This window comes from Capra hircus, chromosome 4, assembly GCF_001704415.2.
Source record: "Capra hircus breed San Clemente chromosome 4, ASM170441v1, whole genome shotgun sequence".
Classification (NCBI taxonomy): Eukaryota; Metazoa; Chordata; class Mammalia; order Artiodactyla; family Bovidae; genus Capra; species Capra hircus.
Genome location: NC_030811.1, coordinates 39246637 through 39274000, shown reverse-complemented (window position 1 = coordinate 39274000; position 27364 = coordinate 39246637). Strand labels below are relative to the sequence as shown.

Genomic DNA, 27364 nt, shown 5'->3' with positions numbered 1-27364 from the left:
AAAGAGAATGAGCTATGTGAATGCTTTTCTAATGACTGTCAGGAGGTGGGGAGAGGATTATAGAATCAGGAGAGCTGCTTTTTCAGACCACACCTGCCTCTCCACACCACCCCTTCACGGCCCATCCCTGTTTGCAAAAAGCATGATACTCCCATTCTCCCCTTAGCTGAAAACCGCTAGACAGTATCAGGCTTCCCCGGTGGCTCAACAATAAAGAACCCGTCTGCAGAGCAGGAGCCGCAGGAGACATGGTTCAATCCCTGGCTTGGGAAGACCCCTGAAGGAGGAAATGGCAACCCACTCCAGTATTCTTGCCTGGAAAATCCCATGGACAGAGGAACTTGGTGGGCTATAGCACATGGGGTTGCAAAGAGTCAGACATGACTGAAGTGACTTAGCATGCACTGGATTATCTCATCTATCTCCAAGGCCCTTTGCCACACTAAAATGTTAATACAGGATCTGAGAACTGGAAGAAAATTGAGAAATTCCCCAGTCACAAAACCAAGCCCAGAAGAACTTTTGATTCTAACCATAGTTAGATACAGCTGTGAAACTTTGGGGAGGTGTGAGGCTTTCCAAAGGGATTAGCATTTTATTTAGCTCAGTGATGTGATGAAATATTTTATTATTCTCAATCTTCACCCTTCCCAGATTCCAGGCCCTTTTCAACGTGACTTCGTAGTTCCTGTCACTGGAATAGTACACTGAACCACCTGTTGGTGTTAGGTTTGGACAGATGACTTGCCTTGATCAAAGGAATATTAGCAGGAGTGACGTGAACAGAGAGAGGCTTTAAATGTGCTTGTGAGATTTTGTTCTCTTCTGCTCTTTACCCATAAGGAGAACTTGCACTTGGTAGCCACTGGTGTAAGGAGTCTAAGACATGTGCGGAGCAGACCTGCAACTTGGAACCCAACCTAGCAAGTTTAGATGAACTGAATTCCAGCCAACCCACATTCACAAGAAGGAGATTACTGTCATGTGAGATTCTGCATTTGGTAGTTATGCAGAATTTTTACAGCAGTAGGGTAATTCGGATAATAGTTCACCTATTTAATATTTTAGACCTCAACCTGTCCATTGTATTGTGAGAGTCTAAGGAAAAATCTCACCCTGTCACTCATATAAGTATTGATATACAAAAAACAAAAGTGTGATTACACATCTATATAATAGTACATCTGAAAAAGAGTCAGAGGTAGTGGCAAAGATCTGCTATGAACAGAACCTATCCCTAGTGCTGAGTCAGAAAAGAAGTTAGTGGCACTGGGCTCTTCATCCTATCTAAAATAACAGTCAGCCAAATGTTGCAATTATGTTTATTTTATATAAAAATACCACCACATAAGATAATTTACCATGAAAAGCACACTTCATACTGAAGTAATATGTCCTAGTCAAAGTATTACAATATCTCAATTAATCTGAATGAAGAGAAATAGGGGTATTTCAGTTATTATAATTTTACAAGTAATAAATATTTTTAAAATAATATTTTTGCAGCTTTTACAGTGAAACAAGATTTTCAGATAGGTATTAATTTTAAGATAAATTTACTGAAATATAAGAAGTAAAGTGTTTGCTGTTTCCTTTTTTAAATATGTTTTTAATATACTAGTTTCCTTTGAAAGCTCAGTTGGTAAAAAATCTGCCTGCAATGCAGGAGGCCCCAGTTCGATTCCTGGGTTGGGAAGATCCACTGGAGAAGGGAGAGGCTACCCACTTCAGCATTTTAGGGTTTCTCTTGTGGCTTAGCTAGTAAAGCATCTGCCTGCAATGCAGGAGACCTGGGTTCAAGCCCTGGGTTGGGAAGATCCCCTGGAGAAAGGAAAGGCTACACACTCCAGTATTCTGGCCTGGAAAATTCCATGGACTGTATAGTCCACAGTGTCATTAAGAGTCGGCCACAACGGAGCGACTTTCACTTTCACTTTTCTGTCTTAGGGAAAAATCTAAGGCATAGTGACCTAACAACAACCGAATATTTACTTCATGGTGTAGACTCTGTATGTCTGTGCTCAATCGCTCAGTCTTGCCTGACTCTTTGCAACACTACGGTCTATAGCCCACCAGGCTCCTCTGTCCATGGGATTGTCCAGGCAAGAATACCGGAGCAGGTTGCCATTTCCTCCTCCAGAGTTAGACTCTTTAAGTATTTTAAATTAATGATCATTATATAGTGCTATCGACAAATTCTATAAGAAATGACAGACTAGGCCAACAATGCCCCAAGCCCGGGCTATCCTCTGAAAGCATCTTTGGAAAATGTAAACATAACATTTTCCACTTACCCTTATCTCTGAAAAGTGGTACTCTAAAAAAATTTCAACTATTAAAAACTCTTCAGTCAAGTTCCGATTATTCATTCATTGATTTAAGAAACTCCCTACCATGTGCTCTGCACTGTGTTTGGAACCAAGAATAGAACATGAGCCGACAGGGACTTCCCTGATGGTCCAATGGCTAAGACTCTGCACTCCCAGTGTAGGGGGCCCAGGCTGGACCTCTGGTCATGGAACTAGATCCCACATATCTCAGCTATGATCCTGCATGCCGCAACAGAGATTGAAGATCCAAGCCACAACTAAGACCTGGTGTAGTCAAATAAATAAATAATTTTTTTAATAAAAGAAAAGAACAAAAGCCCATAGGATAGTGGATGAGAAAGACAAGTAAAGTGGCAAATACAAAATATGATTGATAACAGTCAACCCAGCCTTCAGGGATCAAGAAAAAATGTCTGCACAGAAGCAATGACAACCAACATGAGCTCTAAAGGGCAAAGAGAGAGCCACTGGGTGTGGCAGAGGATCAGGGTTTCAAGCAATGGGAACATCGTGTGTAAAGGCTTTGCCGTGAGGGCGAGCATGGTGAATTTAGAAGATGCAAGTAGTTCAGGTTCATATATTCTTTATGCTTTACGCTTTTCTGCCTAAACCAGCTATGAAAATAAATGCTTTCCTCCCTTCACCTCTGGAGGTTCTCCTCCTACCTCACTGAAAATTCCTTCACAACCCCCTTCACTGTTTCATCATTATTTCCTAGACATCTACTACTTGGAATGCATCAGGCTCAAACACTCACACTCTCCTTTTTCTGTCTACACTCACTCTATAAATGATCAAACACAGGTTTCAAATACCATGTATTTGTTCATAACTATAAAATTTTACATCTCCTGACAATCAGATCCAAGCAATTACTCTACATCTCCTCTTAAATATCTATAGTGATCTCAAGCTAGACTCTTGACATTCCAAATCCAAACTCTTGACATTCTCCGCACCAAAACATCTTTCCACAGTCTCACTCAACTCTGAAAACAGCAATTTTTCTGATTGCTCAGACCACAACCTTAGAGTCATCCTTAACTCCAATCTTTCTCTGATACATCCCATCCATCTGAGAACCTTATCTACTTTTCTCAAAAACCTTCAGAATTCTATCACTTTTCAACTAGCTTGCTATCACCCTAATTCCTAATTCAAGTCCCCATCATCTTTAGTCTGGACTATTTCAATAGTTTCATAACTGTTCTTCCACTTCTACCCTGCACTCAACAGTCTATTCTCAATGTAGTAGCTAGGGTGATCCTTTTAAAAATACATCAGATTGTACCATTTCTCTGCTTAAAACTCTCTATTATCTTACAAACTTACTCAAAGTAAAAGCCTAATTCTTTAAGAGCAGTCCACAGGTCTTTACTAGCCACCATCTCTCTGATTTTCTTCCTATTACATTTCCCTTCATTTACTCTGTTTCAGCCCGCCTTGCAGGCCCTCAAATATGCCCAATGCAGTCTCACCTCAGGTCCTTTGCACTTGCTGGTCCCTTTGCCTGAAACCCTCACTGCCAACATCTATATGATTCACTCCTTTATTTCATTCAAGTCTCTGCTTAAATGTTCCCCTTATCAATGAAGCCTTGTCTCACCTCCCAGTACAAAACAGACTATCCTCCCCTCATCTCCCTTATCCTATTTGTCTCTAGACTCAACTACAAAAAAAAACAAAACACAAAAGAGAATCTGTTTACTTATTTAATATCTCCCTAACCTAGAACATAAATCTGCTGAAGAGCATGAATATGTGTTACTCATTGCTGTATCTCAGAAGCTTAGAATACTGCCTGGCAGATCACAGACCTGCACTAAATATAATATTTGGTGGATGAATTAACAAAAGCTGAAAATATTATCAATTATTCTCATAAATGCTATTACTGTAACTTTTTATTTTAAGAATAACTTTTAATACTATATCCCTAATTAATAGTGAAGTGCTTATAAACTATGTAAAGATAACTAATACAATTTTTTTCCCTTTAGCCTAAAGACATAAACACACACAGTTCACCACCAAGGGCTGAACAACCTAGAATACTTTATAGCACTTTTTTCCCTTACTTGGCTTAGTACCTTTCAATATATTGAAGTGATATGTTGAGTTCCTATGTTACCTTAGAGCCAATGACTATTTCACCTGTAATTCTACATATGAGTTAATAATAGTACTCTGCTGGTATTTGCCAAATTTCTATAGAAAAATTTCTGGTAAAGAATCTGCCTGCAATGCAGGAGACCAGGGTTCGATCCCTGGGTCTAGCAGATTCCCTGGAGAAGGGAATGGCAACCCACTCCAGTATTCTTGCTTAGAAAACCCCATGGACAGAGGAGCCTGGTGGGTTGTCCATGGGGTTGCGAAGAGTCGGACACAACTGAGCAACTAACAGTTTTACTTTCACAGGCAGACAAATTCACAGAGGAAATACAAACAGCCAATAAATATACAAAAAATGTTCATTTACATTAATGTTCTTTAATGATTAATTTTCAACAACCTAAAATGGCTTGGCAGGGAAGGAGAGCAGAACCACTTTGAGAAAACCAGTGCTAGTGAGAGGTTTCTTAGGTACAGAAAGAGACACAGAACTTGGAAAGCCTACTCACTGGCAAGGGTGTGGGGTCGAAATACCTGTGATGGAGCAGTAGACAATGTGAGGTGCAATCGCGTCTATATCTTCATAGCCCAGCCCCATCGCAGACAGCTTGCCAGGGACGTAGTTCTCCACAAACACATCACAAACAGCTGCAAGCTGAAGGAAGAAATGCAGACAAGTCAGACTGAAGGGACTCCCTAACTTTCAACAAATCCCCACATGAATTTTGATTTCAGTAAACACAATTATCCTCACTCTCTAAAACCTCAGAAAAATCACAGGAAAAGCAGAATTACAGGGTGTAATTAGATAGATGTGAAGGCTCTAATCAACTACTTGAGGTATGACTGTCAATTAAACAATGGCTATTAAAATGTTCAGTTAATACCATAGTGTTAAGTGGATTCTGCTTACATTAAATGTAAGAAATATCTAGGCTGTGTGGTCTGTCCAAGTATATTCTCAGAAATTTTAAAAATTAGACTATAAGGACATAAAGTACATGAAAAATATCTTTTAACTCCTTTAAAACTAAACACATCTTTACAACCCTATCCTTATCATGTAATACTCCTCCATGTAAGTACAACATGTACATATTGGCACCTAATACTTGTAAACTCTTGTCAATTGCTTTCACACTTTCCAGATGCTTCCTTTCCAAAGAGTTTTAAATGTATTTAATGAATGACTAAAAAAAAAAAAATGCTAAACTATAACTCAGTAAATCAATAACTGTCAGAAACAAGACCCCAATTTTGATTCCCAGATTACTACTATATGAAATAGAGGAGAACAAACCATTGAAATCTTAATCTTAAACTTTTTTTCAAAATCTCAATTGTGACTACGTATCTTCTGAAACTATCACAAAAATTGTACGAGGTCATACAGAAAAATTCATGACATAATTCTTAACCATATCCAAGTGCCTAATAACTATTCAATATTTTTTTAATTGCCATGTTAACATAGATATATTCTCATACACACAAACTAATGAAATAGAATAAGTCTGGGCCAGGGGTAGACAAATTTTTTTCCATAAAATGTCAAACAACAAATACTTTAGCCTTTCCAGGCCACATACATTCCCTGTCACATATTTATTTTCTTTAATGATCTTTAACAATGTAAAATTCAGGCTTAGTCCATGGGCTATGCAAAAACAAATCGGACTTGGTCCACAGTCTGCCAATCTCTGCTTTAGATGGAAAGTAATTGAATTTACATAAACTTTAGATGGAAACATAAATAAATGGAGTGCCTGTTTGTTATGTTGTCAACAAATTTGGAGTGGATACACAGAACTATTTGACTTAACAAAACTTAGGGAGAGGGGATCTTAGGTGGCATCTCAGGGAAATAAGCTGTCATCCCCCAGAGCTCCTGAAACAGAGGTACTGGAGATCCAGGTGACCACCTGTCAGAAAAGGAATGATAAATACATTAAGATACAGGACAGAGAAGAAGAGATTTCAGGTATGCACTCCAAATCTCAAGCCAAACAGACATCCTTTCCAAATTTCAGATGCCAATTAACTTTTGAGATGCTTCTCACATGGGCAGTATGTTCCAGGGAGAGCCCATGTTGAGATGTGTTTATTTACTGTTAATGATTCTAACAGTTCTACCAAGTATTGCTTGGGAAATGTGGAGGGAGAGTAGGTGTTAGTATAAATAAAACACAAGGCTACAGTTACACTTCAATTTTTTTGACATACTGTTCTGAGTTTCTGTCTATTACTTACAAAGCACTCCTGTGGGCACTAAAGAAAACAAATGACATCAAATATACCTAGGCTTCTATACCAGTCATCTCCTGGCTGCATAACTTGAATGGCACATAGTAACAGTATAGTACAGTACCTTATGCAAATGACATTTGATAAATTATTTTTAATTTTAAAAACTCTGTGTGTTCCTCAAAAAGTTAAACACTGAATTGCCAGATGACCCAAAGATGCCATTCCTAGGTAAATACCACAAATATTTGAAAGCAGGGACTTGAACAGGTACTTATATCCAAATGTTCATAGCAGCATTATTCACAATAGCCAAAACGTGGAAACAACCTAAGTAGTCATCAATAGACAAATGTTCCCATCCATGAAGTTGAATATTTTTCAGTCATACAGAGGAACAAAGTTCTAATACATGTTACAACATGGATGAAACTTGAAAACATAATGCTAAGTAAAATTAACCAGACACAAAAGCACACATATTGTATGATTTCACTTACATGAAATATCTAAAATAGGCAAGTTCATAAAGACAGAAAGTAAATTCGAGGTTCTCAGAAGCTGAGGGAGAGGGAAGTGAAGAATTATTGCCTAATGGATACAGAGTTTGTCTGGGGTAATGAAACATATGGGAAATACATAGCAGTGATGGTTACACGACATTATGAATGTAATTAGTGCTACTGAATTTTGTGGTACAAATGGTTAAACAACATTTTTATGTTATATACGTTATACCACAATAAAAATTATTTTTGCAGGGTATTTATATTTTTAGATTTAAAGTTTTGTAGGGTATTTGTATTTTTAGATTTCTATAGGATCATGAATTATATTTCAAATCACATAAAATAGTCAGTTGAATCACAAATTCATCTGAATTTGGTGAATTCAGATGATTCATCAACTTTCAACTTGATTTGATCAATTTTCAGTAAGACAAGAAAATAAATGTAATGAATAAGCTATGCTAATAGAAAAGTATTCAGAATGGATAAAGTAAACAAAAAACATTTTAAAAAACCAATATACATATTATTATGTTTATCGGGAGAAATGAGCATACAAGGACATAAAGAGATTTTATATTATATGCTAAAATAGTCATCTTTTTGCCCACAAACAGATATTACTTGTGTAACAATAGAAAAAAAAAATTAAGCTAAAAAGAGCTGTGCTCTAAAAAGAGTCAGTAGTCTGACTCTATAAAGTTATAAGAAAAATACAGAAAAGTTGAGTTTAGGAGCTAAAGAGTTCTACGGATAAATAGGCCCAGTAACTTTTTAAAAAATACTTATTTATTCATTTATTTGGTTGAGTCAGATATTAGTTACGGCACATGGGAACTTCTTTCTTTGTTGCAACCTGTGGGCTTTTTTAGTTGTGGCATCCAAACTCTTAGTTGCGGCATGTGGGATCTTGTTCCCTAAGTCAGGCCCCTAAACTGGGAATGCAGAATCTTAGCCACTGGACCACCAGGGAAGTCCCCCAGTAGCTTTTATTATTACCCAAGATTTCAATATGTTTGCATTATGATATTTAATGATAAAATATCCCTGGAAAAGTACACAGCATGTAAGTTTTTCTTTTCTCCATTTTATAAACATTTCTTTTAAATAAATATATACTAGCAATTTTCTAGATACTGATTCTTGGTGAGTCTACCAATATGACATATTCTCCTTCTCGCTCTGTTTTGGGAGAACTCATTTCAAGACAGGTATGTTCCCTAAAGTATTAGCTAAGGCATTTGTTAAAATTCTAAACAGCGCAGTGCTGAAATCAGACACATCAGAAATCACCCTGAGTTTTATGGATCTCCACACTATCTACAAGGTTTATACAAGTCAACTGCTTCAGTGAAGACCAAACATTTATCACATTTCCCTGATATAAGAATTTACTATGAAATAAAGTGAGAGGGATAAACAACTTAGTCCTAGTTTCACCGGTGATCACCTCTTCCTCTCTGAGGTGTTCACTAATCAACTAATAATCTATTCTAGAATTTTGCCCACAATTTAAAAAAAAAGCACAATTTTGCATGTTGGAGAAGCCATCATCTTTTTCATTTCTTCGGGGGGGAAAAAAGAAATCTTCTTTCCACTCACAGTAAAAAAAAAAATTAAAATCAATTGAAATACCAGATACTTAATTCTGAGTTGTTTTCATTAGATATAATTTAGGAATACATTGGAGGAGCAAGACAAGGAATAATGATAATAATTTAACTACATTTATCTGTTTAAAAAAATCATAAAATAAATTTTAAATGTACATCCAAGGATGTTCTTACTCATACGAGATGTATTCTGCAATCAAATGCTCTATCCCTGAGCTCTACCCCCAGGAGATATCTTCTGAAGGATTTAAAGGCAAAGTTTCATGATGTCCTCTACTTACTTTGAAATGCCAATCAAAACTACACTGAGGTATCACCTCACACCAGTCAGAATGGCCATCACCAAAAAAAGCTACAAACAATAAATGCTGGAAAGGATGTGGAGAAAAGGGAACCCTCTCGCACTGTTAGTGAAAATAATATGATATAGTATGGAGATTCCTTTAAAAAACTAGGAATAAAACTACCATGCTGCTGCTGCTAAGTCACTTCAGTCATGTCCGACTCTGTGTGACCCCATAGACGGCAGCCCACCAGGCTCCCTCATCCCTGGGATTCTCCAGGCAAGAACACTGGAGTGGATTGCCATTTCCTTCTTCAATGCATGAAAGTGAAAAGTGAAAGTGAAGTCGCTCAGTTGTGTCCGCTCAGCAACCTCATGGACTGCAGCCTACCAGGCTCCTCTGTCCATGGGATTTTCCAGGCAAGAGTACTGGAGTGGGGTGCCATTGCCATATGACCCAGCAATCCCACTACTGGGCATATACCCTGAGAAAGTCATAATTGAGAAAGACACATGTACCCCAGTGTTCACTGCAGCATTATTTCCATAGACAAGACTTGGGAGCAACCTAGATGTCCATCAACAGACGAATGAATAAAGAAGTTTGGTACATATATACAATGGTATATTACTCAGCCATAAAAAGGAATGAATTTGAGTCAGTTCTAGTGAGGTAGATGAACCTAACGCCTGCTATACAGAGCGAAATAAGTCAGAAAGAGAAAAACAAATACTGAATAAAAATTCCATAATAAATATATATGGAATCTAGAAAAATGGTACTGATGAACCTGTTTGCAGGGCAGGAATAGAGACAGAGATGGAGAGTAGACTTGTGGACACAGAGTCCACAAGGAGAAGGAGGGGATGGGATGACTTGAAAGAGTAGCGCTGAAACATATATTACCATGTGCAAAACATATGGTAATGTCTCACATATGAGAGCTAGTCGGAAGCTGCTGTATAAAACAGGAAACTCAACTCGGTGCTCTATGACAACTTAGAGAGATGGGATGGAGGCGGGAGGGAGGTTCGAGAGGGAGGGGACATATGTATACTTACAGCTGATTCAAGTTGCTGTATGGCAGAAACCAACACAACATTATAAAGCAGTCGTTTGTTGTGTTTGTTCAGTCTATAGACATATCTGACTCTTTGCAACCCCACGGACTATACCACACCAGGCCTCCCTGTCCCTCACTGTCTCCCGGAGTTTGCACTAGTTCATGTCCATTGAGCTGGTGATGCTATCAACCATCTCTTCATCAATTATCCTCCAATTAAAAACAAATAATTTTTAAAAGGAATTTGGATTAAAGGGGAGAGAAAAAAAATAAAAGCTGTCATTCACCAATTGAAAACAAATTTTAAGAATTCATTGTGCTATTCCTGCAATTTTTCTGTATGTTTGAACTTTTCCTGATAAGATTTTGGGGGAAAATAAGACCCATGACACTGCTCTACTGGCCATGATTCATACTCACAACACGGACATAAAACTTATGAACAGAATAACTAGCTGAAAGCAATAGATTTAAGACCCCAAAAAAATCTATTTAAGTTTAATTACTTGAAATGTACTTCATTGTTATCAATCAGATCTGAAGAGAAACCCTGCCCATAAAGTTACAATTTAAACCTATCACAGTATGCTGAAAGACATAGGCAGTATCCAAAGAGAGTGAGAAAGACATCTCAGCAAATTCATTTCTTTTGCTTAGAATCATACATGTAGGTCTAAAATACTCTAATGTACACTGATGTCTTGAGAGCAAGAGCTATGAATTCCATCTAACACTTTAGATGGAAAAAGCACATCTAACACTGTAGATGAATAACCTTCATGAACTTGTAAAGTACTTTTTAAATCAAGTCTGAAATCTTCACTATTCAGGATAAAATATCAGAATATTCTTTCAGTAAGTCACTTCAGTCACTCAGTCGTGTCCAACTCTTTGCAACCTGATGGACTGCAGCACACCAGGCTTCCATGTCCATCAGAAACTCCTAGAGCTTGCTCAAACTCATGCCCATTGAGTCAGTGATGCCATCCAACCATCTCATCCTCTGTCATCCCCTTCCCCTCCTGCCTTCAATCTTTCCCAGCATCAGGATCTTTCCCAATGAGTCTGCTCTTTGCATTAGGTGCCCAAAGTTTTGGAGTTTCAGCTTCAGCATCAGTCCTTCCAATGAATATTCAGGACTGATTTCCTTTAGGATTGACAGGTTTGATCTCCCTGCAGTCCAACGGACTCTCAAGAGACTTCTCCAACACCTCAGTTCAAAACCATCAATTCTTCCGCACTTTCTTTATAGTCCAACTCTCACATCCATACATGACTACTCAAAACACCATAGCTTTGACTAGACGGAACTTTGTTGGCAAAGTAATGTCTCTACTTCGTAATATGCTGTCTAGGTTGGTCATAGCTTTTCTTCCAAGGAGCATCTTTTAATTTCATGGCTACAGTCACCATCTGCAGTGATTTTGGAGCTCCCAAAATAAAGTTTTTCACTGTTTCCATTGTTTCCCCATCTATCTGCCAAGATGTGATGGGACACATGCCATGATCTTCGTTTTCTGAATGTTGAGTTTTAACCCAACATTTTCACTCTCCTCTTTCACTTTCATCAAGAGGCTCTTTAGTTCTTTACTCTCTGCCATAGGGTGGTGTCATCTGTGCATCTGAGGTTATTGATATTTCTCCCGACAAACTTGATTCCAGCTTGTGCATCATTCAGCCTGCAATTTCGCAGGATGTACTCTGCATATATGTTAAATAAGCAGGGTGATGATATACAGCCTTAACGGACTCCTTTCCCAATTTGCAACCAATCTGTTGTTCCATGTCCAGTTCTAACTGTTGCTTCTTGACCTGCATATAGATCTCAGGAGGCAGGTAAGGTGATCTGATATTTCCATATCTTTAAGAATTTTCCACAGTGTGTTGGAATCCACACAGTCAAAGGCTTTGGCATAGTTAATAAAGCAGAAGTAGATGTTTTTCTGGAACTCTCTTGCTTTTTTGATGATCCAATGGATGTTGGCAATCTGATCTCTGGTTCCTCTGCCTTTTCTAAATCCAGCTTGAACACCCGGAAGTTCACAGTTCAAGTACTGTTAAAGCCTGACTTGGAGAATTTTGAGCATTACTTTACTAGCGTGTGAGATGAGTAAAACTGTGCGGTAGTTAGAGCACTCTTTGGCGTTGTCTTTTTTTGTGATTGGAATGAAAAGCTAATGCCTAATGAGTGCTAACTATGGCAGACACCCTTCTATACACTTTATACATATTCATTCAATTCTAACAACCCTAAGAAGTGGGTATTATTGGACTTCTCTGGCAGACCAGTGATTAAGACTCTGCGCTTCCACTGCATGGGTCACAGGTTTGATCTGTGTTCAGGGAACTAAGATCCCACCTGCCACTCAGCCATATAAATATAAAATAAAAACTTTTTAAAAAGTAGTTATTATTGCCCTCATTTTACAAATAAGGGAACTGATATATAAAGAAGTTAAGTAACCTGTTGAAGTCACATGGCTAGCAATTAAGAAGGCAGGATTTAAATCCTAGAAGAGAATACTAAGGTATGCCCCTAAATACTGGGCTTCCCTGTCCCCTCAAGGAAAGATGCCAAGATCAGGTCTGGACGCATTAACCATCTGAATAAATGTTAGAAAAAAATTGGGCTCTACAGTGATGTAGATCCAGGGTTCAACTTTCAGCTCTTCCCTTTATTAGTTCTGTGATCTTCAGACGATCATTCAAGCCCCTTGAGACCCATTTTGCCTCTTGTGAAAATGAGGCTATAATATGTCATTTACAAAGCAAATTATGAAGATTTAAGAAAAGAATATTAGCAAAGTGCCCAGGCCTAAGATCTGATGCAAAGCAGGCACTAAATCAATAGATAATAGTACCATAACTAAACACTCTGACACCATGGAGAAATGTCATACACAATATACCAGAAATTATAAAGCAAGTTATATTTACTGTAAAAGCAGTTAAACTCTTGGACTGCAAGGAGATCAAACCAATCAATCCTAAAGGAAATCAGTCCTGAATATTCATTGGAAGGACTGACGCTGAAGCTGAAACTTCAATACTTTGGCTACCTGATGTGAAAAGCCAACTAGCTAGAAAGTTGGCTAAGAAGGCAGGAGGAGAAGGGGACGACAGAGGATGAGATCTGAGCAAACTCTGGGATATGAAGGACAGGGAAGCCTGGTGTGCTGCTGTCCATGGGTTCACAAGGAGTCCAACAAGACTGAGTGACTGAACAGCAATGAACTCTTCAAAGACATCTATAGCAAAATTTCAGACTGCCAACAAAATCATGTTTCAAACACTTTCACTCTGATATTCAAATCCCTAATTACAACCCAGGGGGCAAGATGCCTTCTACAGAGCATACTGTACCTCTTTGACGATTTTCACCCCTTTTGGATCCTTGATATTAACAGCTATACTCTAAAAATTAAAAATAAGCATATTAAAATAATATCACAAAGATTTTTCTTTATGATAAAGAAAAATTACTGACAGTTCAGTAAGAGAGCCATTCATATCATCAATTCTCTTCTTAAAGTAAATGTATTTTCCTCAGAAAGAAACATTTAAATCATTTTTACTGATTTTATTTGCAATTTGGATATGTTAAAATGATAGCAAGGACAACAATAAAATAATTTCAAATAATGATCCCAAATATAGACAATACGCAATCTCGAAAAGAATAACAAACATAAAACAATCAAGTGATTTCTCTCCTTAATAAAATTATTTCTATTCAAAATCATTATAAATTCTCACAATATGCTTTAAGTTAGTAGAAAAGGAAAATAAAAAGGTCTACTGTTTCTGTTTGGTAACTGGCAAATGAATAGAATAAAATGTCACTTCTTGAAAATATTACCTAGATCTACAAAAAAAGAGTAGAAATAAATGAGCCACAATGCTATCAAAAGTTTTGTTACTACAAGAGGATTATGGAAAGAAAGCAAAAAGGGGGTAATATTCTTACTTTTTTATTTCGGTTAACACTGAGAAAATAAGTACTTTCTGTCCCCACAAAAGGTGGACCCCAAGTTCGTGTATCATCACCAGCTCCTGAAAACAACAGTATCAGCTATTTTAACCTTGGAACATCATGAGACATTTCAAACCAACAAATTTACTCATTCCTACGTTCACAGACGACTACAAAGATCAGCTTAGTGCAGTGGAATTAGCAACCTAAAGGAGCCATGGGAGCTTGTTAGAACTGCCCAAATTCCTTCCCTGTTCATGTAAATCACTAAATCCTCCCATAACTTCTTTCTAAAACCCAACCCTGAAAGTAAAAATCCAGAAGAGAATACCCAAATGCATAAACAGCAAGTTTGAAAGGAAAAAATTACTCTCCTAATTCAACAAACAAGTCAGCTCTTTCAGTGTTTTTGGCATTAAATGTGCAAACAAAGTGTTAGGTCTGTAAAGGATTTTTTGTTATACATAATTTGAATCAGAAAAATGATAAGCAAGTCTCTATAAAGTGGTATTTGAGGCTAGGTATAAAATAATGATAAATAAATAAATCTATTTTTTAAATCCTGCAGTAATAAATCAGAAAAAGCAAAATAAGCAACTGAGTAGCAAATGTAAATAATTTAAAATACTAGCTTAGAATAAAATTTTAGTTATCAAGGTCTTGCTTCAAAGTAAAATGGTTAAAACCATCAAAAATAGGGTATTTTCTTTGAGACATCTACTTCAAATGACCTGAAAAGTACTTGTGTTTGATTCAAAAACAACACTATAGAGTTACAGGAAAAAATTTTCTTTGCACAAAAAGCAAACAATGTAGATGGAAAAGAGAAGGTGAATTAACAAGTAATAGGCACAAATTAGTATCACTTAACTTAAATTTAAAAATTTATAAGTTCAATTAAATATAGATATTAGAAACTAATCACTACCTAAGTATTACTAGCCCCTCCAATAAGAGATAATTTGTGAGTATGGGCTAAAGTTTAAATTCTAATCTCATTTAAATGATATAGTTAATTTATTAGGCCATTAAACTTTACCCACTGAAACTGATAAAGAAAAACAGACACAGCCTTTTAGAAAACAAAACAGAAGCTAAATGATATACTCCTTGATTTAAAAAGAAAAACAAAAAGGAAAAAACCTCACAAGAGAAGGGGAGAGAACAAGAGGAGAAAAGAAGCATTAGTTCTAACTGGGGATGAACTGGAAACAACACAAAGCAATAAATGCTAAGTATCAAACTGAACACATGTTCAAAACATCAGGGGAAAAAACAAAGTGCAAGAGTCCACAAAAACAACCTCCCAGTAAGAGACCAGAGTCTACTACTATTAGAGTCTATTAGAGTCTTCATGGAAAAGGTATGTGTGAATATGAATCTCCAAGACCAGCCAGGACCTCCCAGAGTCAGGAGACAGTCCAGCCACTTCTATTTATCTGAAGGTCTCAATACATTAAGAAAAAAAATTTTTTAAGGAAGCAACATCAAGATAAGGTTAAAATTAGCTCATTTTAAATGATCACATTCATCTCTGATCACATTCATCTCTCGGGTGGAGATAATGTCAGAAATCTAAATTGGAGGCCCACATGGCTTTCCTGGAGAGCTTCCCCAGTGGCTCATTGGTTAAAAAAATCTGCCTGCAATGGAGGAGATGTAGGTTTGATCCCTAGGTCAGGAAGATACCCTGTAGGAGGGCACTGCAACCCACTCTAGTATTTTTGTCTGGACAATCTCATGGACAGAGGAGTCTGGCGGTCTATAGTTCTTGGGGTTGCACAGAGTTAAACACAACTGAAGCAGTCAAGCATGCACACACACATGGCTTCCCTACCGGACCTGTCCCTAGTGTATGTTGTTGTTGTTGTTGTTGAGTTGCTAAGTCTTATCCAACTCTCTTGCAAGCCCATGGACTGCAGCCAATCAGGCTCCTCTGTCCATGGGATTTCCCAGGCAAGAATACTGAAGTGGGTTACTATTTCCTTCTCCAGGGGATCTTCCCCACCCAGGGATCAAACCCACATCTCCTGCATTACAGGCAGACTCTTTACCACTGAGACACCAGGAAAGCCCATCCCTAGTATATAATCCCTTAGTATATAAACCAGGGTTTAAGGGAAGCAGAAAGGGAGTACTGATGGCACATGAAAGGTTAAAGGTCACAAGCTTGTAAAACTAGCAATTTGAGAAACATGTTTTATTTGACCCACACACTAAAGTTTTTAACTATCTGCCATGATTTCAAAATCCAGAAGCAGTAGATAAAAATTCAGACTTCTTTTTTAAAATGATATTTCAAAATATTCATTCATTCAGCAAAGATTTATTGGGTGCCTACTAGGTCACAAGCACCACTCTCTGCAGAGCAGACACAGCAGTAAGTAAAGACAACTTTGAAATAACAGCAGCATCATTTGATGCCCAGCCTACTTCATTCGTTTAGGTTACCCTATCGGCATACAGTTTACATTCACTAACAAACTCGAAAAAAATATACTTAAGCTTGATATGTTCTTTAATTACTCAAGTAAGAATAATCTAAGTCCCAAATCAGAAAACTACAATCAAATTTAATTCAAGGACTAGAGAAAGTGGAAATGTGAAAGTGCTAGTTGCTCCGTCATGTCCGACTCTTGGTGACCCCATGGACTGTAGCCTGCCTGGTTCCTCTGTCCACGGAATTCTCCATGCAAGAACACTGGAGTGGGTAGCCATTCCCTCATCCAGGGGATCTTCCCAACCCAGGGATCAAACTCAGATCTCCTGCAATGCAGGCAGATTCTTTCCTGTCTAAGCCACCAACCAAATCTGATTTAAGAACTGGAGAAGAGGACACTAAAAAAGACTAACTCTCCACTAAAATTTGAAAATACTGCCAAATCACTTTACCCTCATATCTGTTGAATAATTATCTCAGAAAAACAAAATATATGAACATTAAAATGTACTGAGCAGAAGGGTTAAAGGAAAGAGAGAAATTAGTTAGGAAAAGAGCAATGAACACCTGCTAGGAAAAGAGTTTGATGCCTAGTGTGTAGCTATGGGACTTAATAAAGTTCTAAATAAGGAAAGGGTCCCCCAGGGTGGAAAGGGAAAAAATAACAACGGAGAAACAGGTCTACACAAATAGGGAAGAGTGATTTCTAAAATTAATAAAAATACAGTCATTCCTTCATTATCCTCGAGGGTTCCAGCACCAACGAGGACTCCAAAACGGCAGATGCTCAAGTCCTACAACTGGCCCTCTATGCCCACAGGTACAGCACCCCCAGTTCTACCAACCACAAATCGTTGAAGTTCACGAGTCCACAGACTCAGCTAACCAGACACAAAGGGCCAACTGTACAAATATTTAACCTAGAGACCAAGGGAAACAGCAAGAGAAATTAGATCGACTATTCTGCCTGTAAGTGGAAGACCCCGTGGCTGAAATCAGAAAGCATGCGGCATTGAAACTGGACTGCAATGTGGTAATTAGAAGTTTTGTGGTAACTGTTAAACAAAGAAAGAAAAAAACACGTTCAGCTAGAAAGTGAACATTATTCAGCATGTATCCAGCAATGACCAAAAGCAATAAATATCACGGACTGGATAAATGAAGCACAATCTCTGGAAAGCAGGATTTACCAGGCTCTTCTATCACCTGGAGTCTGACAAAGACAGGGTCAGAAAAATGTAATATAAAATATATAATATTTCTCATGCTGATCAGAGAATCTTAGGGCCTTCTAAGAAGATTTAGCAGAAAGTTGAATCTTCCAGATCAGGTATTCACCTTTATAGCGTTTAATCACTTACAGCGAAGTCATATGTTGACGTAATTACAATCTAGTCTCTTATGGGTCTGATAGAAACATGCACACTATTCAAGAAGGCTGGACCATTTTCATTGATTTGGGAATTCTGTTCCAAATCCATAAGCATCAAAATTTTTTTTTGCCATGGTACATGGCATGTGGGATATGGAATCTTAGTTCCTGGACCAGGGATCAAACCAGTGCCCCCTGCAATAGAAGCACAGAATCCTGACTACCAGACCACCAGGGAAGTCCCAGCATCAGATCTTGAAAGATAAATAATAACAATGATTTTTGAAATCTTCCAAAACAAGCTGTTTGTGAGATAATGCAGAGAACGTGGACTCTTGGTTTACGTGCTTATTAGAGAGAACGGGAACGTAATATGACACTTTTCTAAATAGCTTCATCAACAGCAACATGAATTAAACACCAAAGAGTTGAGAAGGCACCAACTAAGAGTGAGAATTATGCACCCAGTATAGGTTTGTTTGGTGGACAAAGGGAAGAGAAGAAAGGAAAGTTGTCAGATGAAAAACATAAAAGCAAAGAATTCATCTTAGCTTCAGTGTTTTTCCCTCAAAATATTTAAAAGTTTGAAATGGGAAAATGTTTCTTTTATTAGAAATAGAAAATAATGACTTAGGTTGGGGTATTTGGGTTCCTTTTGGAAGGACTTTGATTCCTTTCCTTCCTCCTTCTTCTACAACCTATTTTTCCCCTCTTCCCTTCCCCTGGTCCCTGGCTCCCCTTCATCTCACAGTGAGGGAAAGTGGCCAGGCTCACTCTAACCTCAGTCTCAGCAGCAATTCTTGTGTGGGACTCAGGAGGACCAGGATCAGAGATGAACAGCTCAACATTCCTTACTAGCTGTGTGACCGTGCATAAATCCCTTCATCTCTCAGGGTCTCTGTGTTCTTATTTATAATCTAGGAATAATAACAGGTGACAGGTTGTTGTAAAGATTGAATAAATTAATATAGGCAAAGTGCTTAGAACTGTGCCCAGCACTAAATGTCATTAACATCACTGTTATCACATTGCATGTCAGTTTCTACCAATATGCTTAGTCGCTCAGTCATGTCCAACTCTTTGTGACCCCATGTACTGTAACCCACCAGGCTCCTCGGTCCATGGGGATTCTCCAGGCAACAATATGGGAGTAGGTTGCCATGCCCTCCTCCTGGGGATCTTTGCAACCCAGGGATCGAACCCAGGTCTCCCCCATTGCAAACGGATTCTTAACCATCTGAGCCAGCAGGGAAGCCCTAGTGTTTCTAACAGAAGCTTACAGAAACTGGCTTAGGGCTCAACCCTTGGCATGTAAAGAGTAGAAAGAGATCTAAGTTTGGTATAGGTTCAGAGGAAAATAAAGAATGGAGAAGAAAAATAATCATTTCATTTCAATTCTTTCCTCATCCCACATACAGGTACATGGATATTTAAAGAACTACTAAAAATATTTATTAGCTTGTTTCTATGTTTTAAAGAGAATAGTAGTTTTACCTGGTCTTTCCACTTTTATAACTTCTGCTCCAAGATCTCCTAAATTCATAGTAGCGAAAGGTCCCGCCAGTACTCTACAATGTTAACAGTGATAAATAAATTCATTACCATCTTTAAGATTTTTATATTTATTTGTTTCTTAATGGTCCATCAACACAGACAAGCTCATATAATGTTAGTAAGAATTAAAACTGTTATAAAAGTGATTTGGCCATATGTATCAAGAGCTTTAAAAAGTATATTCCCTTTGATGCAGTAATTCCACTTCCATAATTCTACCCTAAAGAAGAAATTGAAAGATTTTCTAAGGCCAAGATTTATGTACAAGAGAGTCTACTTTATACTAGAAAAACATCCAGGGGATGACTAAGTAATTAGGTGACAACTACATAATAAAATATTATCGTATATTTTTGTTGAATTTTGAATGACATGGGAAAAATAGCCAAAATATAACATAATGCTTAAAATGTGAATAAACCTATAATTTCAATATAGTTTCATTTTTTAAAGTATAAATAGATATGCAGATTAGAAAGAAATGCATAAATATTATATGAATTATCTTTAGAATAATGAAATTATAGGAAATTTCCTTGATTTCTCTTTCCAAAATTTCAATGATAAGCTTACAAGCACCCTCTTATAATCCAAGAAACAAATGCTCTTTTAGAGAAGGGGAAAACTCAATCACCAAAACATAGATAAACCAATACACACCTCGTTAGATCCAGAATCCTTACACCCTCCAATGGCTTCACATTGTCAGTATCTGGCAAAACAGAGAAAATATTTGAAGATAATTGATTACTAATTTTAGGAAGGAATAATGCATAATTTGGCCACCTGATGCAAAGAGCTGACTCATTTGAAAAGACCCTGATGCTGGGAAAGATTGAAGGCAGGAGGAGAAGGGGATGACAGAGGATGAGATGGTTGGATGGCATCACCCATTCACTGGACATGAGTTTTGGTGGGCTGCAGGAGTTGGTGTTGGACAGGGAGGCCTGGCATGCTGCAGTTCATAGGGTTGCAAAGAGTCAGACAAAACTGAGCAACTGAACTGAACTGAATGCAGAGTTCTTCATATTCTGAAAGCACTCTCTATTACTACGAAATAAATAAATAAATTTTCCTTCAGATTACTAAAGGGAACTGTGTATAACATAGAATGCTTGACCAATACAATTTATCAATCTGTAAAAATTTTAAAGCCTCTAACACCAGATTATTCCCCATTTAATAAAGTCCAAAGCTACACGTAAAATAGTTTGTCTAATAAAAAATAAAAAGTTGGAGGAGAGAGGGTTGCAGGGCTGAGCACAGAGGATCTTTAGGACACTGAAAATACTGTGTATGATACCATAATGATGGATACATGTCATTACACATTTTCCAAACTCACAAATAGAACTTTCCATCACCTGAAAGTTTCCACCTGCCCTTTGCAAACTACCTTTCCTTCCATTCCCAACCTCAGGCAACCACTGATCTGCTTTCTGTCACTACAGTTTAATCTGCATTTTCTAAAATATTATCTAACTAAAATAATACAGCATATACCCTTTTTTGCCTGGCTTCTTCCATTCAGCATAATGATATTGAGACTCATCCATGTTGTTGAATTTTTATAAGTAATATCCTGTTCTATGGATATACATTTTTCTTTATCCTTTCTAACCTACTGAATAGGCTCCAGTTTTACGTTCCAGTGGATCAAGCTGCTATGAACATTCATGTACAAGTCTTTGTTGGACACGTTTTCATTTCTCTTGAGTAAATACCTAGGGGAATGGCTGGGTAATATGGTAAGGTTATGCTTAACTTTCTAAGAAACTGCCAAACAGCTTTCCAAAGTGACTGTACAATAATAATACATGTGAGTTCTAGAAGCTCCACATCTTCAAAACCCTAAGTATTGTTAATCTTGTTAAATTTATTTATTTGGCTGCACTGAGTCTCAGCTGTAGCACATGGGTTCTTCAATCTTCCTTGCAGCATGCAGGATCTAGTTCCCTGACCAGGAAGCAAACTGGTCCCTTGCACTGGGACCTGAGTCTTAACCACTGGACTACCTGAAAAGTCCCTTGTTAATCTTTTTAATGTTAGCCATTCTAATGGGTATCTGATGTTTCTCTGAGGCTTTAATTTGCATTCCTTTGATGATTAACGCTATTCAAAATCTTTTCATGTAACAATAGGCCATTCATGTATCTTCTATTGTGAATTGTCTCACTGTTTTTTTAATACTGAAGCAAAATATTCAAAACAATGCAGAAATCCACCAACATGTGAAATATTAAATAAGCACTGGCACATCCATATAACAAAATACCATGCCGATGTTAAGAAAAAATGAGACAGATCTACATACCCTGACATATATAGTTGACCAAGATATATTCCTAAGTTAAAAAATAAATCAGGGACTTCCCCGGTGGTCCAGTGGTTAAGAATTCACCTTGTAATGCAGCAGAACCAGGTTCAATTCCTCATCAGGGAACTAAGATCTCACATGCTGCAAAGCAACTGTGCCACAGCTAGAGACTCCCAGTGCCACAGCCAAATAAATAAATAATTTTAAAAATTCAAGTTGTAGACTAGAATGTATAATATGAGCCTATGTTTGTAAACATACATCATAATAATAATAACGCTGGTACCTGGAGCATTCATAAAGTTCTACTCTTGGCTAAATCTTGGGATAAGAATTTATGGAACACTTTCACTAGCTAAGTTACTTATTTCTATAATTTTGCTTAATTCTTAAATCAGGGGAAAAAAAGAAAAAGTGAAAACATAAAGAACAAACTGAGAGAGAAACAAGATATTTTAGAGAAATTAAAACATAGAAAAAGATCTTAAATATGATAAGATATTTTGATATCATTAGGAATGAACTGACAAGCAATTATTGTCCATTACACTCCAAAAATATGAGTCTTCTGTACTCATCTCTTTGGGGGCCCCTGCTTTTTTTTCAAATGAAGCAGGAAATATATTTAGAGATCTCTTCATTCATAAATCTCATCTCATCATAAATCTATAAAGAGAAGTTTATATTTCACTACCAATGTCAACTCACAACCATAATAGATTAGTAAAATTTTATGTAATGATGCAAAAACTTTTAAATGAATTCATTTAACATTAGCCAATAGCATTTTACTTTTATGATCTGTGAAGATAACCAAAAAGGACTTCTAAAGCATATTTAAAGTGAAAGTGAAGTCGCTCAGTCATGTCCAACTCTTTGCGACCCCATGGACTGTAGCCCACCAGGCTCCTCCATCCATGGAATTTTCTAGGCAAGAGTACTGGAATGGGTTGCCATTTCCTGCTCCAGGGGATCTTCCTGACCCGGGGATCGAACCTGGGTCTCCTGCATTGCGGGCAGACACTTTACCGTCTGAGCCACCAAAATCCCCTAAAGCATATTTAAGTCACAATCAATTAATGAGTTTTAAACAGTTAAGAGCGTAAACCTTAGAGACTGAATTTAATTCTCTGCTTCACTACTTACTATCCTAGTGACCTTGACCAAGGTAAACATTTCTCTGTTTCAATTTCCTCATTTGAAACACCTACATCATAGAGTTTGCAAAGATTAAGTGAAATGTTATATGTGGGCTTCCCAGTGGTATCAGTGGTGAAGAACCCGCCTGCCAATGCAGGAGACATAGAGACTTGGGTTTGATATATGGGTCGGGAAGATCTCCTGGAGGAGGGCATGGCAACCTTCCAGTATTCTTGCCTGGAGAATCTCATGGACAGAAGGACCTGGCGGGCTATAGTCCATGGGGCTGCAAAGAGTCAGATAGGACTGAACCAACTTACCACACAGGCACACACAAAGTACACTTCCTGGCATATAGTAAATGCTCACTAAATACCAACAATTGTTATCATCATCATCACCAATGTAATATACAGTCCCAATACCTATTAAAGTAGATAATCCAGATTTGAAAGCAATCACATGACTCATGATTATTTTAAGGAACAGAAAATAATATTATTCTCAATTCTCTATACTTTAAAAAGATATCTACAGCCATATTTTGCCTCCTTATAGAAGACCAGAATAGTCTGATTACAGGGTGAAAAACAGTTGAAAAGAGCATCTATTATAACGTAATTTGCTGAGCTATAGTGAGCAGCTTGTGTATCACTCTATCTTATTTGGCCTCTAGGATGGAAAGCTATTATGTTGATACAGCTGAGTAACCATGCAAAGAAATATAATTATAATGAAGCTGCCATCAAATTTATGCTTGCCAGAGTTGCTTCTAGGACTCCTCTGGTATTTGGCCCTAGGTTTCCATGACACAAATAAATTTGAACACCAGAGCGGATATAATTGACAGATGCCCACACAAGTGGCTCATTTGTGTGGCAGCAACCATGACATCCCTCTCCCACTGTACTAGCCAACTACTGAGACATTTAACAAAAAAGTCAAGTCCTAAAACAAACTGATCGAATATCACTATCAAATACAACATGTGATATACATCAGAAGGCTTTCTTGATTTGATATTTTTACAGAAAAGTTAATTACCAGAACCTAGGAGTGAGCCAGTAGATGGATATCTCTTCCAAGCTTTATTTAGAAAAGTTAGGAGGATATTTTCTTTCTAGCACAGGTTGAGTCTTGAAGGAATTCTCTGTTCCTAATAGTATAATTTGGCAGGAAATTTTAGGGGTTTAGAGTACTTGGAAAATCAGAATCCACTGGAAAACATTCCAGGGAAACTAAAATTTTTGAGTTGTAAAAAGATAGTGTGTAAGTGACACTCAAGTTATGAGGCAATTAAGAAACAATTCGGTTCAGCAGTAAAGACTCCACCTGCAGTGCAGAAACCACAGGAAACATGGGTTCGATCCCTGGGTTGGGAAGACCCCCTGGAGGAGGAAATGGCAACCCACTCCAGTATTTTTGCTTGGAAAATCCCATGGACAGAGGAGCCTGGCAGGCTACAGTCCATGGGGTCACAAAGAGTCGGACACAACTAAGTGATTGAGCACACAGCAAACAGTAGAAAGATGGATAATAACGTGTAACAGTTTACAAGTCATGCTTCACTGACGCTCAGTTTCTTCAGAACTGCCCTTCCCTTGCAATGACTCTGTTATTACTGTGGGATTTGCAATCAAAGAGGTTTTATTTTTTTTTTAATTTTTATTTTTACTTTACTTTACAATACTGTATTGGTTTTGCCATACATTGACATGAATCCACCACAGCAAAGAGGTTTTAAAACTGCTGGATGCTACTATTTTAATGAAAACTTGAAGAAAAATGCAAAAAGACTAGAAATAAAGGGCTACCAAATGATAGGTAAAGCATTACACAACCAAAGTACCAGTGAGCGGGTGCTAATCCCTAATCCCTCTGCTCTTCTCACTTCCCAGCTTCTCTTGCAATTAGATTGGGGCCAAATGCCTGGGGTCTGGCCAATAACACATAAACAGAAGCAATATAAGCTTAATTCCAGCCCTAATCCTTAAAAACATCCCATTCGGTCCTCCAGGCTTCTACAGTCCTACTGCAGTGACTGTGGGCTAATCTGCACCACAGCCCCATCTAGCCTTTCCTGACCAATGAAGAAACTAGGCATGGGCGGAAGAAAAACGGTAGTATACTCTAAGCGAATGCAGAGCATCCAAGCCAAGAAGTTAGAAGTCTGTTTCAGGGGTAGGTTGCTTCACTGCTACCAGTAGTCATCAAACTGAGATACATTAAGACTTTTGTAAGAAATCAATGAATCATTTTAAAGAAATCAATTTCCAGATCTTAAGCTTCCATACATATTTTTCCCCAAAACTGATCAAATAAGACCCACAAATAAGCCTTCTTTCATGACAAGTCTTCTCACACTGGGTAAAAGGAAAGCATATTACTCACACATTACAGGTGTTATCCTCACCTTAGTTCTTACTATAAAATTTATTTGTGATAAAAAATTTTTAATATGAACTTAACATATGCAATGCGTTGCTAATCAAAAGTCATTTAGGAGAAAGAACACTAGTATAGACTGGAACATAGAAGTGTAGAAAATGGTACTAACTTAGAGACCTTATAAATAATCAAGTTATAGGATTCACAACCAAAAGTCAGGAAGCCAGAGAAAAAAGCTTCAGGGTCGAGGCCTCTTTAATGGGTCTACAAGTGGCTGAACCAGGAACTCATGGAGCAAATGACAGTTATAAACTACAGAATGTGAATGCCCACAAACCCATGAGACCTCTGAAACTTCACCGTGTAGATGACGTGGCTTTCTTCCGGAAGAAGACTGACCAAAGGGAAGACCTCTGTGCGAATCAGGGAAAGGCATCCATTCCAGGGGACAACCAGCAAAACACCATCACAGGTACTGGAGGGGCATTAGAATTATCACAGAAAAGAAGAAAATGTGTGTGTGCGAGGTGTGGGAGGCTGGGAACGGGGGCCAGTGTTAGATGGTGAATGTGATGAGCCTATTTTGAACCCAAAAAGGGAACAGAACCCTATTTCACAGACCAACTGCAAATAAAACAGGAGGAATAGAGATGGAAAGGGAAGGGACAGCCTGGGAGAAGTGAACAGACAGATACATGTCAGAAAAAAATTGTCTTATGATTTGATTTGTTTTCAACAGCTTCCAGTAAGTCATTCTGAAGAGCAGGAGATGTCTAGAAGAACTTAGGATACTTTCTGTGAAGTGCTATGGAACCCTCCCAGGGATGTCTCTCTAAGTAGTAAAGATAAAAATTATTTTCTAAGCCTTTTAGAGGTTGGGGGGTGAGGGGTGGTTAAGAAGGCACAATGAGGAGCATGTTTCCAAGGACAGAGGCAGGTCTTAAGGTGGCCTAGCCATGTTCATGTTGTAAATTCATTCAAACTTTTCATACCTACTATCAAACTGCCCACCAGAAAAGCAGTACTAATATGTACCAGCATCAGCTGTAGAAAACAATGTTCTCCACTATCTCCCATAACCCACAACGGCTTAGTTTTGGGAGCATTTTGTTTACTTGTTTGCTGTAAATTCAACAGTTAAAAATTTGCATGTTACTACCATTTTAATTTTCATTTACTTAATGACAAGAAATTACACTGCTTTTCATACTTCCTCTTTTTATATATCTTCTCTTGTAAATAATGTATTCTTCTTGTTGGCCCATATGTCTACAGGCACATTTATCTTTTCCTTATTGATCCGTATGGATTCTTCATGTAGTAAGAATATTAACCTTTTATGAGTATAAAACACAAAGATACAAATTCTAGTGACATTAAAATTTTATTCACTCATTTTAAAACAAAAAATTGTATCTGGAAAAGAATAATTACATTCTTTAACATTTTTTTTCATGTCAAAGTATTCTGTCAGCGATTTTATTATATTGAATAAAAATTTTTATAAGTGACTTGATGCATTAACACATATTACACATGGGTGAAGAATATTAATCAAAAAGAAATACATATGTATATAACATTTCACCTATGCTTGACTAGAACAATGGAAACATGCTTAGAATTGAAAAGAAGATCATTAACAGTAGTTTGGCTCTCAGAGACAAGAACAAGTTGCTTCCAACACCTGCTTAATCAATGAGAACATTACATAAGTGATAGTTAAGAAATCCACTGTGTTCAATGCATACCTCATCCTATTCATAAATGAGCTAATCATATCCTAGAGATGCATTTACTTTTCTACTATTGACAGTCTTTAACATGGAACAGCTAAACAGCTAACAAGAGAAGAGGAAAACAGAGATAATCTGAAAGGCATCAGCGAATACTATGGTAGCTTATGCTCTAAGTATATCGCAGTAGCTCCACCCCCACCCCCCATCCATGGGTTCCTCAACTACAGAGTCAACCAATGGTGGATTGAAAATATTGGGAAGAAAAAAATTCCAGAGAGCAAAGCTT

General features: G+C 37.6%; 1 protein-coding gene across 3 annotated transcripts in view; it reads right to left on the bottom strand.

The window, feature by feature from the left end:
• SUGCT (succinyl-CoA:glutarate-CoA transferase) overlaps nt 1-27364 on the bottom strand; it is a 777817-nt gene that overhangs the window by 746158 nt on the left and 4295 nt on the right. For all 3 annotated transcript variants that reach the window (XM_005679346.3, XM_013963404.2, XM_018046996.1), the window contains exons 2-6: nt 20155-20206; nt 19435-19508; nt 14123-14208; nt 13519-13569; nt 4977-5097 (exon numbers count right to left, since the gene is read on the bottom strand). In XM_005679346.3, the coding sequence (XP_005679403.1) occupies nt 4977-5097; nt 13519-13569; nt 14123-14208; nt 19435-19508; nt 20155-20206 (384 nt within the window). The remainder of the gene's footprint in view (nt 1-4976; nt 5098-13518; nt 13570-14122; nt 14209-19434; nt 19509-20154; nt 20207-27364) is intronic.